This window comes from Mustelus asterias, chromosome 13 (assembly GCF_964213995.1).
Source record: "Mustelus asterias chromosome 13, sMusAst1.hap1.1, whole genome shotgun sequence".
In the NCBI taxonomy this organism is placed as follows: Eukaryota; Metazoa; Chordata; class Chondrichthyes; order Carcharhiniformes; family Triakidae; genus Mustelus; species Mustelus asterias.
In genome coordinates this window covers 107,654,137-107,669,319 of record NC_135813.1, presented here as the reverse complement: position 1 = coordinate 107,669,319, position 15,183 = coordinate 107,654,137, and the positions used below count along the sequence as shown (strand labels likewise).

The 15,183-nt window shown below is 43.4% G+C and overlaps 1 protein-coding gene across 14 annotated transcripts in view; it reads left to right on the top strand.

Annotated features, from left to right (window-relative positions):
• LOC144503002 (lysine-specific demethylase 2B-like) overlaps positions 1–15,183 on the top strand; it is a 237,834-nt gene that overhangs the window by 106,418 nt on the left and 116,233 nt on the right. For 13 of the 14 annotated variants that reach the window (XM_078227483.1, XM_078227489.1, XM_078227486.1 and 10 more), the window contains one exon: positions 8,919–9,025. In XM_078227483.1, coding sequence (XP_078083609.1) covers positions 8,919–9,025 — 107 coding nt within the window. Of the gene's footprint in view, positions 1–7,238; positions 7,362–8,918; positions 9,026–15,183 lie in introns of those variants that run through there. The other variant, XM_078227491.1, reaches the window with a different exon arrangement.

Here is a 15,183-nt window from a genome sequence, read left to right as displayed (position 1 = left end):
TTCAAGTTCCTTGCAAAATAGAAACTGTGTGATTATTTCGTCATTGTGAATGAATCTGATATAGGCAAGCAACTGTGCTTTTCCACTAATGTCGGTCGATTCATCAACTTGAATGGCAAATTTAGAATTCTTCATACTTTCGGAAACACGCTTCTCAATATTTTTGGGAACCCTTTGGGAACCACTGCCCTCGGGTCTGGATAGCAGCTCTATAAACATAAGTTCTTTTTCTTTAGTTCTGTGTCATTTCATGGTGCTCACTATTATGGTGATCCTGATATTGGAAATGCCTTGAATACTTCACAACTTGTTGTGTTTTCCTTCACCTCACTTGATTCATAGTGGCTCCATGTGAATTTCCGCCTTGCTCACTCAATCATCCAGTTCATCTGTGGCCCTACAGAATGAATCACGGCCAAGCCCAATTATTAGGAGCATCATAACCGGAAATCAGAATGGCAACCAATTGCTTTCTCTCTTTCTGCCCAATTTGAGATGGCAAAATCAAAAAAGTGCCTCTAGGATCAATTAGCCCTGACAAGTGGTGGCGTATTGTCCCCAACTCCATCCGGGGGGATGGCACGTCAAGTTGAGTTAGTCTTGGAAGGCACAAATTCCAATGTTCCAGTCGTTCACGGTTTTGATGAGGGGCAAGATTTCTTGCTGCTGCCATCTGCTTAATGGTAAAATGGTAGGCACCTCAGGCTGCTTGCCTGGAGTTACTGCTTCTCTTTGGAGGCCAAACAGATGGTTCAAGTTTCGGTCTTGTGACTCTGGTTTCAGATTGTTAAATGAGGCTCCTAGTTGAAGACCATTGTTTGTTGGAACAGATAACACTTAGGCTATTAGCACCAGATTGGAGACTTGGAATTGTTCGGAGCTGCCTTTGTTCATAGCTGGTTGGGGCAGGCAGCTCGTCTGCTCAGCTTGGCTGGGATGTTTATATGATGCAAGGAGTGTTACGTTCCAGGGCATTTGAGAGAAAAAGAAAGAGAGCTTAAAATGTTGTCCGGGGGGGACACCAACTGATCCTTACAGAGGCATACAAGTTTGGATACGAGGTCAAACAATCAAGGGCCTCGGCTGCTGCGCAGAAGCAACATGGACCCTATAAGGCTCAGTGTTCCCAGCGTACTGGTCATGACTGAGGGATATAGGACCTGGGTGTTTTGAGCCTAATTAAGACCCTCTTTGTGAGTGCACAGTCATGTCTGAGGAGGATGCTCAGGTACCAGTCATCCTCCAGACTGATATCACCCTGCAAGGGGTGGCCTGAGGATTCTATGTACAGACTGAGGACAGGTTGAGGGCTAGAGACTGGATTGCTGCCTTGGATATGGAGGGGCCCCTCAAGGGAAACTACATTTCATTGCTCAATTGCATCCATTCAAGCTAGGAGGAGGAGTAGAGAATGCACATTGTAGGTAATGCTGCTTTGTTGATAGATATGATCAGAAGAAGGAGAAGATGGGCCCGTCGCTGATTGGCACAGCTCCAGGAAGACCATCGCCCTGAGTATCAAGAGCCAACAGGGTCCCTGGAAGTCTCAGATGCTACCGTGGCGGGTCCAAATCCTTGAAGGCGTTTGGTGTGACCATAGAAAATGCAGCTCATACATGGAGATGAGCATGAGCCAGTACCACAGGTGCCTTCACTTGTCTAGGGATGAGGTAGCTCACATTTGCCACATTCCCTGGAGAACTTGTGTCTCAAGGACTTGGAGGATATCTCTTGCCAGTTGCTTTGAAGGTTACCATTGCACTGAACTTGTTTGCCAGCGGTTCCTTCCAGGGCTCCACTGGGGATCTTTGCTAAATCTAACAATGAGCAAAGCCCAAATACATGAGGATGACAGATGCCCTTTGCAGTAAAGCTCATCTTTATGTACAGTACCCGATGAATGAAGCAAGCCAGGCTGCCAGACCTGTTGGATTTGTTACTATTTCTGATTTCCCGCAAGTGCAGGGTGCCATTGACTGCACACATGTACCCGAGAGAACTCCCTGGCAGCAGCCTGAGAGATTCATTACTAGAAAAGGATTTCACTCTCTCAACGTCCAACTCATTTGTGATCACAAAGCAGATCCAGCATGTTTGTACCAAGTACCCAGGGAGCTCACACGACATTGAGTCACTTGCAAATGCCACTGATATTTGAGGGACCTCGCCACTCAGGGTTGGCTCCTTGGTGACGAGGATTACCCCCAAGACATGGTAAATGATGCCCATTTATCAGCCAAGGACTGCACCCGAGGAGAGATACAATAATGTACGTTCTGCCACAAGGTCCTTGATAGAGCAAGCTGTTGATCTCTTAAATATACATTTCTGGTATTTGGACAGATCAGGCGAGGCTCTCCAATATTCACAATCAAGAGTGTTGCCCCGGCACAATCTCACGCTGCAAAGAGGGAACGTTTTTACAAAGGGATACAATGAGGAGCTAGATGTTTCCTTGGACAAGTAGGACTTGGAAGGGGATGAATCTAAAGAGGGTGAGGATTCAGATGAGCCACATGTTGCCATTGCACAGGCACAATGCGGCAGATGTACTCATGACAACCTATAGCCATAAGATTCCAAGAGAAACAAGGTGAAGACAAGTTTTCACAATCTAAGTTCTCTAACGATAGAGTTGTCTTTGGAAGACCTTGGGAACACGTTGCCACTGTGGAATGTGATTAGCACACCATTAGCACACCTCTTTAAGCCATTACACACACTGCAGTCCTTTGAACCATGGTGTCAACAAGACAGTCGGCAAGGCAGCTTTCAAGCAGGTGAAATGCCATTGCACACACAATGGTATTCAGGTCCGTATGAAGGTGGTGCCAACGGGAGAAAACATTTGTCAATAGTTGGTGCTTTACTACCTCAAGAGGGAGCAGCATCCAGATAGCATCATCTCTCTGATCACCAGCTTTCATGAATGAATAATACAGAGGCATCATCCTGCCGCGAAGCCACAATATCCCTTCAGGGATCAGGACTCGGCGAGCTGTTACTCTACATCAGGCATCCAAAGCTGAGTTTTGTGTGAATGTCCTCGCAGAGAGTGGCTCACCAGGACCATGGTTTGATTATTTCAAAACAGTCAGGACCCTGCATTCGCTGAAAGCCTATTGAGTTTATGTCCTGGATTACCTTGGCATTAGGGAGAAATGTGGTTCAGTCAGTATTAATGCAGCAGTCAATGACAACTTCTCCCCTTATGAGACCCTGCTGATGACTTGAGAGATGTGCAAAAATGTCACTGTCAGAGCATTGACAGTCCTTGACATTGTCCAGCTCACAAAAGGGCAATCTTTTCTATATCCCTCGTCACTGAGTGCACAGTCATGCAATGAATTCATATCAAGTTGAATATTGTGCATTTATCGTAGAATCCTGACAGTCAGAAGGAGTCATGATGTGGAGATGCTGACGTTGGACTGGGGTAAACACAGTAAGAGTTTTAACAACACCAGGTTAAAGTCCAACAGGTTTATTTGGTAGCAAATACCATTAGCTTTCGGAGCGCTGCTCCTTCGATGGCCCATTGAGTCTGCACCATCTCTCTTTGAGAGAGTACCTTACCCAGGTCCTATCACCATAACCCCACACATTTACCATGACAAATCCATCTAACCTCTCACATCTTTGAACTGTGGGAGGAAACTGGGGCACCCGGAGGAAACCCACGCAGAACAGGGATAATGTGCAAACTCACACAGATAGTCACCCAAGCCTGGAATTGAACCTGGATCCCTGGCGCTGGGAGGCAGCAGTGGTAGCCACTCTATCACCATACAGGAGGATCACGTATGGGCACCACTAGGCAACCTTTCAGGAGCAAAGTAAGATCCTGACCGGTAAGGAGATGGCTTCATCAGGATGAGTACACAAGTCTGATATCTCACACACCTCTCTCAGACATTTGTAATGTCAACAATCCAAACCAACTTCCATAGTTCAACATCATACATGGGCAGAGTGGGAACTAAGAATGGTATAACATTCAGCCTTTAACATCGAGGTGGTGACTGCAGGAAGGCATTAAAGACGATGGTGCTCTAAGATGAATCTCACTTTTCCCAAAAACTCACTGTCAAATTGAGCGCCATTGCAAAGTACGTATTGGAGAAACAATTCTAGTGTTCATCATGGGGAATACTTGTGCCGAATACAAACAACAGACATCAGTGCAATACCATCAGGATAATCTCCCTGTTTGATGAGCAATTCTCCCAAGGCCAAATAATGTCTGCCTAAATAAGTGCAGAACCTTGCATCACATCTTAGTCATTGATACCTGAGACTTGGAGACTGATGAATGCAAAAAATATTTTCCAAAGTGAGAAGGATGGATGGTGATTGAACACCTGTGCCACCGTTGTGCCTTCAAAACTCTAATTACTCTAACCAAACCGCTTTGTCTCAGTGCAGTCCCGACATCCACAGCATAGGTGGCAGTTGTCCAGTCGGCTAGTTCATGATGCGGAGTGATGCTAACAGCGCGGGTTCAATTCCCGTACCGGTTGAGATTATTCATGAAGGCCCCGCCTTCTCAATCTTGCCCCTCACCTGTGGTGTTCCTCAGGTTAAATCACCACCAGTCAGCTTTCCCCCCTCACAGGGGAGAGCAGCCTATGGTTAGCTAGGACTGTGGTGACTTTACTTTTATCTTACTGACTGCTATGCCCTGTTGTCTGAGATGACTTTGGTCATACTTTGGTGACCCATAGCCTGGAGTATCCTGGCCTGCTAAGGCTGTCCTGTTCTGGGACATGTGCATCCTCCTCAGCCTGATCTGTTGACATGTCTGGACCCGTGTCTGTGGAGTGATCACCAGATTGTGAACCTGAGCTTACTTAGAACTAGATCTCACCAAGGTGCATGCATCTGCACTGGTGGAGGATGCAAGTGAATGCAGTGATGGGTCTTTATCAGACGATTGGTGTGGCTCCTCATCGGAAGTGGTCTGAGGGCTGGAAGACATCTTTGGCTTTTTTATTGCTGGTACCTGGAACAAGAGAAGAGAGAATTAGTGATTGACTAGGCAGGCTCCTACATTGTACATCACTCGCATTCATTGTCCGCACATGGCCAATGTATTTTGGATACAGCCTCACTGGCTTGTTGGAGAAGGCCAATCGCACCTTCCTGCATGATCAATCCCCATCCCCTCCAGCCAGCTCTGTGGCCTGTTCCTCAACTCCAGGGTCCACCCTCCGGTCTTGGCTCTCTCCCTTGTGGGAAATCTTGTCCTGCACAAAGACAGATGGATTGACGATGAGCACTATGGATGAAGCATGTGTGTCTGTTGTGCCTGCTGAGCCCTCCCCAGAAAGGGATTAAGATGCTGATTATGCAGGATCTTTCATGTGATACTGATCATAAAGTGGCTGACAGATATTTAGTGCTGATGTCCGATATGACATCCCTATAGGCTCTAACTGCCTGATGCCCTTAAGTGTGAGAGTTGGAGTGAGGAGAAGTTTAACTTCACTGATGGAGTGGAACAGACCATTTATCCTCTTTCGCACTGTAGGGTAGTTCGTTCTTTCAGTTTTACACAGGTGCTGACCTCTCCAGCGACCTCTTTCCAGGGTGGCGTGATCGGGTGAGAGGGCCTCCTGCTCCCACCCTGGGGAAACACGACCTCCTGCCTTTCCTTAACAGCATTCAGGAGAATCCCCAGGGAGGCCTCACTGAACCATGGTGTTGACGTTTGACCTTTTAGGTGCCATGGATTAGCAGCTGGACCACTTGGGCTGCAGTGAGTGAATGTCTGTGCGGGTGCTGTTTAAATATGGTATCAGGACCTTCGACCCCAAGAGGTATCTCCTGCCCACCTTGCCACAAGATTTGACAAGCTCCTCACTGGTACGTAATTAAGGAGCTGAAAAGCAGATGGTCACGTGGGCTCCTCCGATCTGTCCAGGGGGGATCAGGCCAACTTCCCCGTCTGCCACTGCATTTCGACTTCAGAATGGCAAATTCTGCCCTTCGCAAATGTTGGGTTTAAAAATCAAATACATTTTGCATGTTTACTTGACTGTGCAGTGGAACCCCGATTTAACGCGCCCCGATTTAGCACGAATTCGGATATAACGCGATGAATCATTGGACCTTTTTTTTTTCCCGCTCATGATTGGCAAATTTAGCACGACCCCGCTTTTTTTGCGATAACGTTTTATGGACCCCAACCATCACGTTATAATGGGGCCGCACTGTAGTTACAACAGAACGCAAAACAAAATTCAGTGTGTTTTGCCCATGCAGGTCACTCATACTATAGCATTGTTTGTTCTTGAAAAGGTACATGTATGCTAATTAAACAGCCCCTCAAAAATTGGAAGTGGGGATCATGATGTGTGAATAAACAGCGTCTGTTGATTGCAATGCTGGCATCACGACACCTTCATCTGTTGGGCTTCCTGCTGATTACAATGATTGCTGCATGCAGACATGCTGTTCGTTGGCTACATATACCATTGTGTACAAAATCATAACTTCCTAGCACCCCTTAAAGAAGAGGTACATTGCGGCTGGAGCAGGAGCTGGAATTTGGGAAGGATGTGACTCTGACCTGGGAAACGGTGAAGAATAGCACAAGCTGGGAAGGCATGGCCTCTTTGGTTTTGGACACTGCATTGGAGGTCTTGATGGAGAAGGGAAAGGAGGGGAGATGCCCTGTATCCACAGGGGAACAGGAGGTCCTCCAAATACACTGTCGAAAGACCATGGAAGGTCAGTGTCTGTAGTTAAGCCCGGAGGACCTGGATGTAATACCATTAGAATAAGTTCAATGAGCTCAGATGATTAGTCAAGGTCAGTGAATGAATCTTCAAGTACCTTATCCAACCAATTGCACCACTAACCTCAATTCCACAATCCCATCAGTTACCTGACAACAATCAGTATAATCAACTTTTACCAGCTTTGTGTGGCCTCTGCTCATTCTTCCAACCATGCTGTATTCCAAAGGGATGGTCTGCCAATGCACCCATGTCTGGGAACAATGGTTTGTACAGAAACCTTGAAATCAACTAAAGTCCTTCAGCACTCACTGCACCACTTCCTATATTTTTTTTCAAGTTTAAAGAACTATAGAGAATGTTAAACAACTTGAAAATTTGTACCAACAGCCGGAAGAAATCAACAAAAAAACATTTTTTTAAAAATGCGGTGGGGGAAGAGGAGAACCGCTTCATGCCACATAACGCACAGTCACCTGTGTGAGGTAAAGACAGGGTGCGACCTGGAACTTGGAGATCCAAAATGGTAGCACTGGTGTTGAATCAGCATGGTGATCTGCCCTCGCTGCATCTTTTGGCAGGTGTGCTCCATGTACTTTGCATTGGTGGCATTCATGGCAGGTGGGTAGGTGCAATAGACACCTTTTTGATCTCCAAGTTACCATACCCAATTTTGCACTCAAGCTTTGTTTTAAAATTTTTATTTGGAAGTCTTAATATGGATAATTTTAGCCGAATTCTCTCTCCCATCAGTGGTTTTGGACCTTCTCCTTGATCCACTATAGTCCTTCTAACAATGATGCTCCCACAGTAATGTTAGATGGGGAATTCCAGGATTCTGACCCACCAATAACGAAGGAATGGCAACATTTGTCCAAATCAGGATATTAATGTCTTAAACTTAATGAATGCCGAAAACTTGAGTAAATGACAGGACTGAGCTGTCCCCCAAGTTTGCCGTTTCCATTCTTAAGAGGATGCACGTGATTGTTTTGGAGGGCTTGGCATTAAATAAACTTGGCATATTACAACTGTATAGGCCTGTATGTAATCAGTGAATTGATGACAAGTTGACAGAAAGATTCCAGGTTGCGTGTGTTCAGGAGTTAGATGACCTGGTTGTTGTGAGGGTGCTGTAATTGCCCTACGTGTTATTTCATTTTGAAGGGGAGGATTAGCTGCAGTGCCTATTCCTGTTCATTATCCAGTGAAGCTTGTTGGAACACTTGCACGTGCGAACATTGTTTGTTGGCAGTATCAGGCTCGGTTGTAATTATTATCTGTACCTTCTGCTTTCTAGCCTTCACACTTATATTTCTTAAGTGTTTTTCAGAATTTCCTGAAAGTGACATGTTTTACTTATCACTAAAGTTTTTAATTTTAAAAGCTTCTTCGAACTGATGGCAATGGGCATCGTAATGAATTTTCAACTTAACAGACCACAGGTGTCTGGAACGTATTTATGACTTGGGTGATATTTACTCTCTGGGATCATTGTGTTAAAACAGCACTGAATAAAGCTGATTTCCTGCCCTTAATTAATTTGTTCAACATTATGTGTGCATATGTGGCATTGTGGCACAGTGATTAGTACTGCTGCCAGCCCCAGGGACTCTGGTTCGATTCCGGTCTTGGATGACTGTGTGTAGTTTGCACGTTCTCCCAGTGTCTGTGTGGGTTTCCTCCGGGTGCTCCAGTTTCCTCCCACAGTCCAAAGATGTGCAGGTTGGGTGGATTGGCCACGCTAATTTGCTCCTTTGTGTTCCAAAATGTGTAGGTTAGATGGATTAGCCATAGGAAATGTGTGAGGTTATGGGCAGGGAAGAGGGCCTGGGAAAGTTACTCTGTCGGAGTTGGTGTAGACTTGATGGGCCAAATGGCCTCTTCTGCACTGTCTGGATTCGATGCATTCTATTCTCACCAAACTTGGATTAACATGTAAAAGTTTTCTGGATGAGTACTTTTTGAGAGGTTATTTTGTGACCATTGCTTAGCTTTCTGGTTGAATTGACTAATTTTTGTGTGAAGGCTGGTGACCATCCATCTTCAGTTGTAAATTAAAGATCACTGAAACACACAGACATAATTTTCAGTAAAAGGTGATGGGTTTCAGGAGCCGACTGGAGCCATTTTTTAAATTTACTGATTTCTACAGACATTCAATGTTTTTTTTTGCAGGTGGACTTGGTAGACTGGGTGGACAACATGTGGCCACGGCATTTAAAAGAGAAGCAAATGGACTCCACAAATGCAATCGCAGAAATGAAATACCCCAAAGTTCAGAAGTAAGTGAGAATTCTGTTCATGTTGAAAGCAACCATTTGGAATCTATACATTTTTGAATCCTTTATATTTCCACAAGGCTGAAGAATGTTTTATTTCATTTTTAGGATTTGCTGAAGGATCCAATTATGAGATTTTTATTTTTGATTAATGGTGCACTGTGTTAATTCCATACCGATTCTTATTCTGGAGTTCTGCTTTAGGAATTGTTGAACCTGGATAATGGGGTTAATTACATAAGATGTCTAAACAAACTATCCATGTGAGTTATATTCACAGTACTCTCATATGTAATAGAATCTATTTTCTTTTAGTCAAGGTGTCTACACATTGACACCACTATCATAATTCAGAACAGTAGAATAAAGTTGAGCTCAACTAACTTGCCGAAAACTCAAAAGTAGGAATATAGGAGTAGGCCACTTAGCACCTCAAGCCTGTACTGTCATTCAGTGAGATTGTGGCTTATCTACGACTTCATTTCATGTACTCACATTTGCCCCATATCCCTTAATACCTACAGAAATCTATTAATCTTGGATCCAAAATTAACAACTAACCTAGCATTAGTTGCTGTTTGCAGAAGAGAGTTCTAAACTTCCAACACCCGTTGCATTATCTCCGCACTCCCCGCTGCTCTATATGTCTCTTTGCTGTCCACCTGTCTGCTGTCCGGCTCTCAGTCTACCCTGTGGGTTATCCGTAAGATTTTGAATTTCTTTTTGTTCAGTCATGGGACATGGGCGTCGCTGGCTGGCCAGCATTTATTGCCCATCCCCAGTTGCCCTTGTTCAGAAAGCTGTTGAGAGTCGATCGCATTGCTGTTGCTCTAAAGTCACATGTGGGCCAGACCATGTAAGGACAGCAGATTTCCTTCCCTAAAGGACATTAGAGAACGAAATGGGTTTTTCCGACACTCTACAATGGTATCGTGGTCATCAGTAGATTCTTAATTTCAGATATTTTTACCGAATTCAAATTCTACCATCTGCCATAGCGGGATTCGAACCCACATCCCCAGAACATTAGCTGAGTTTCTGGATTAATAGCCAAGCGATAATACCATTAGGCCATCTCCTCCCCTTCTATCACATCGACTATAGTCTTTTATGTTCCTTGTGATCACAGGAATAAATTAGGGGCAGGTTATTCTGCAGCTAGTGACTCACTTCTACAAGCCATATGGCTCGGTATAGATAGGGTGTTCCAGGATTTTGGCACAATGACAATGAAGGAATGGCTAGAGATATTGTTTTTATACAGTTTATGGATGATTGGTGTATCCCAGTCAGCAACTCCCTGATAGCGTTTATCTGCACTGGCCTGAAGACAATGGCCAATTTACACCTAAATAGGGGTGCGCACCGTGACCCCCATCTTTTCTGTGTTCCATCCAGCATTGGCACCACTACAATGAATGACTCTCATCATTATTTTTTAACAGTGAATCCAGGGCTATTTTTTCTCACAAACATGCCTTATCTTGCTTGAGTGCTTTTACAAAAAGCACGTCCTGTCTTGCCATGAATATAAAAAGGACATAGAAGCTGTGTAGAAACTGATGTGTACATTGCAAATCTTAGCCTGTTATTCTTTGGATCAGTTTAGCTGGTACTGGCTCAGGGTAGCCTGATAAACACAAGCCCTTGGCTTTTCGGAGACAAAGGCTTCTAGTGGAATTGTTGAAGTATATTTTAAATGCAGATTTCTACTATACACGTAAGTTTAATCATTTTTTGGTAAAATTTACTCATACCTGTTGAGAGCTCAAGATAGAATCCTCATAGAATCCCTACAGTGCAGAAGGAGGCCATTTGGCCCATTGAGCCTGTACCGACCACAATCCCACCCAGGTCCTATTCCCATAGCACCGCATATTTACCCTGTTAATCCCCTGACGCTAGGGGCAATTTACCATGGTCAATCAACTTGACCCACACATCTTTGGGCTGTGGAAACTGAAGCACTGGAAGAAACCCACGCAGACATGGGGAGAACGTGCAAACTCCACACATCTGGTGACCAAAGGGATATTCAGAAAAATTGAGCAATTTGATTGGTTTGTCGTTTTAGTAATTGTCAACTTTTTCGGACACTTTTAGGTTTGTACATTCTTATCTTTTTGTTTTAAAATAGTTTGCTTTGTTAAATATTCATTGGCGTTTCCAGTTGTGATTTTATCCCGATTTCATCAACAAGAATATCAACCAAAGAAGTACAAATGTGACATAAATTTGCATAAAATACATTGCAAAGTATAAAGACCTGCTACAAATTGTTCCACATTTGAATGTTTACTGCTCAGCTGTATTTGCCTCTCTTAGTTGATGGTTGCTCCACAATGTCAGCTGGTACACAGACCATTTTTGTTTCCAAGCGTACCTCAGAAAAAATTGAATAGTTCAGTTTTCATATTCTGATGTTCTATATAAAACAATTATCATAATTACAGGAATGCTTTTGTAGAGTTTGTTTGCCTCTTTGATTTGATTTATTGTCACATGAAGTGGGCTTACAAACAATGCACTGTAATAGCCAATCTTAGCGTTGGTCAGAGATGTTCCTAGAAGGTTTTGGCAGAGGTGCATGCAGGGAACAGTTGCCAACTTGGGTTTATTCAACAAAGAGTGATTCATCTACGAATTTGCATGAACAATCCTCAAACATGGACATAAGCCTCTAGTGGAAAATGCTGTTGTAGGCATTTATAGCACAAGAACATGCTATTCATAGACTCCCTACAGTGAAGAAAAAGGCTATTCGGCCCATCGAGTCTGCACCCACTCTCTGACAGACCATTCCACCCAGGCCCTAACCCTGTAACCCCACTAATCCCTCTAAACTACACATCTTGAAATACTAAGGGGCAACTTAGCATGGCCAATCCACCTAACCTGCACATCTTTGGACTGTGGGAGGAATCCGGAGCACCTGGAGGAAACCCACGTAGACACGGGGAGAATGTGCAAACCACACATAGACAGTCACCCGAGGCCGAAATCAAACCCGGGTCCCGGGTGTGTGAGGCAGCAGTGCTTGCCACTGTGCTGCTATTGGATAGGTAAAGTACATTTTTCGGTCATTAATTTTTGCAGGTCCGCTCTCTTAGATAACTCCTATTGGGTTGCTTTATCTGCCTAAGACTTGGAATGTCCCTCTTATCTGCCCCCCCAACCCAAAAACATACCTGTAATATACTTGTATCAGTGGTGACCCCAGAGATTGAATATAAATTGAACACCGACGTGAGTTAGTGCTTGCATCAAATGCCATTACTTGATTTTCCTGGCCTCAGGAACTGGTAAAATAAACACTTCTTTTTGACTGTGGCTTTCACTAAAAATTGCCAAACAGATTTATGAAACAGTAAATGGGTAAGTAAACAGATGCAATGATTCATTTTAGATTTGCTTAATATCATTCCTCTTAAGATCATTAAATAACAAGCATGAGCTTTAGTTACACTGAGCAGCAATATAAACTAACTGGACACACAGGCTTTCTGATTGTTAACCTCTTTGGGAGTTGTTGATAATCCATAAAGTTTCTTGCTCTTCCTCATCATTGCCTCTAATGGCTTTGAAATGGAAGATCTCAAGATTCACTTATGATTAAAATATGTAATTCACTTCAAAGGAGCTGCCAATAATAAAGGACAAAACTCATAACATGCTTGTAATCATAGAAACCCTACAGTACAGAAAGAGGCCATTCGGCCCATCGAGTCTGCACCGACCACAATCCCACCCAGGCCCTACCTCCATATCCCTACATATTTACCCACTGATCCCTCTAACCTACGCATCTCAGGACACTAAGGACAATTTTTAGCATGGCCAATCAACCTAATCTAACCCGTAATGTAATTAATTGTTTTAATCTTTCCATTGGAAACCTTTCTACATCGATCTTTACATCCTGGTTATTCATGTTTTGATTGTTTGTCAGTATAAACCACTTTTTTCTGTGGCTGTATCTGTGCTTTAAGTCTGTGTGTAACATCACTGAAAGAAATAAACCAATTCTATAATACATTATCGACAAAAATGTTGATGCTTATATGTTGCCAAACATGTGTTTTGTTATTTTCTTATAGTTCTTTTGGGATTCATTATGTTATACACTTTTTTAGTAATTAGGATTCAGGTTAGTAAACCCTAAGTCAGCAGTGAAGGATTTTTAAAAGTATCTTGAATGATTGAATCGCATTTTCTAGTTTAATTTCTACTGTTGTTGATTGCCCATTTTGATAGTGTTACGACAATCTAGTTCATGGTTCATGTTAACATTTTAGAGATAATGTTATTTAAGATTATTGTTGTAAAGATAAAGTAACTAAAATGCTGGGCTTTAGTCATTGTGAAGACACCAAAAAAGAAAATGGTTGTTCAGAAGGTTGCCCATGTTTGTTTAATAAAGCCATAAAGCAATAAGTGGGTTTATTTAGTTGGAGAACTGGAGACATGATATCTACGCTGCTTGTAAAGAAATGGGATCCAGACAGACATTTTGGTTTGGGAGTTCGAGCTAAATTAATTTAAAAGAGTTCCGTGAAGCCTGAAAGGCTACTTCGTCACGGAGATGGGTGAAGCTTAAGAAGCTCTGGTTTCAATCTATCAGAGTATTCTACAGCAGGGGAAGAGGTTCCATACCAAAAAGATGCCGCTTTAAGCAGTCTCCTGGCAGTTAGGACTCAGAAAAGCTCTGGGAACCAATTATAGCTTGGTGCAGCTGTGAGACTGGAGTTCAGAGGAACCCAAGGGCAGTGCCAGCTTAGTGAAGCTAGCAGTCTGACAAAGAGTTGGAAGTGTGCAGGTAATTAGAGGCGGCTTCATAAATCTCATGGAATGCAGTTTCAGGAGGACTCATTGGAAGGTGAACAGCTGTTGAGGCAATCTGGGTTGGTGTCTTTTGAGGGAATTCTGAGGGTTAAACTTTGAAAATGAAGCGTTAAAACCCCTGACGAGAGGGACAGGGGTTTAATGAGATCTTTTGACTCTCAGTGGTCACTGACGTCTGGATACGTTGCTGCAAAATCTGTGGGATCTATCTTGGTCGCACCTGCTATTTAATCTGCAGTGTGTTCGACCACAGTTTGCTGTTAATTCATATTTATCTCATGTTAAATTTGAATGTTAAATTATAGAATAAATATTGTAGATTTGTTTACTTTTTTTGACAGTTTATTTTGTTTGTTTGAAATCATGGAATCTTGTGACTTTATTCTCATAGTGGGTAAGTGGGCTTTCAAACTTTGTCTACTTTAAACAAAAAGGTTACTGGTTCCTAACTGGATTGTGACAACAGGTTTTCGAACTTGGTAGTTTTGATTTCTACTTATTGATTAGACTATAAGACATAGGAGCAGAATTAGGCCACTTGGCCCATCGAGTCTGCTCCACCATTCAATCATGGCTGATTTTTTTCTCATCCCCATTCTCCTGCCTTTTCCCCATAACCCCTGATCCCCTTATCAATCAAGATTAGTATGACATTACCTGTAATGTGATTTATTGCTACTTTATATATGTCAAAGTGTAAGCAAATCGCGTTCCATGTGTGCCACAGATTTGTATATAAGAACATGTCATAAGAACATAAGAAATAGGAGCAGGAGTAGGCCATCTAGCCCCTCGAGCCTGCCCCGCCATTCAATAAGATCATGGCTGATCTGACGTGGATCAGTACCACTTACCCGCCTGATCCCCATAACCCTTAATTCCCTTACCGATCAGGAATCCATCCATCCGCGCTTTAAACATATTTAGCGAGGTAGCCTCCACCACCTCAGTGGGCAGAGAATTCCAGAGATTCACCACCCTCTGGGAGAAGAAGTTCCTCCTCAACTCTGTCTTAAACCGACCCCCCTTTATTTTGAGGCTGTGTCCTCTAGTTTTAACTTCCTTACTAAGTGGAAAGAATCTCTCCGCCTCCACCCTATCCAGCCCCCGCATTATCTTATAAGTCTCCATAAGATCCCCCCTCTTAGCATCTAGAAGTACTCCAACGAGTACAAACCCAATCTCCTCAGCCTCTCCTCATAATCCAAACCCCTCATCTCCGGTATCAACCTGGTGAACCTTCTCTGCACTCCCTCCAATGCCAATATATCCTTCCTCATATAAGGGGACCAATACTGCACACAGTATTCCAGCTGCGG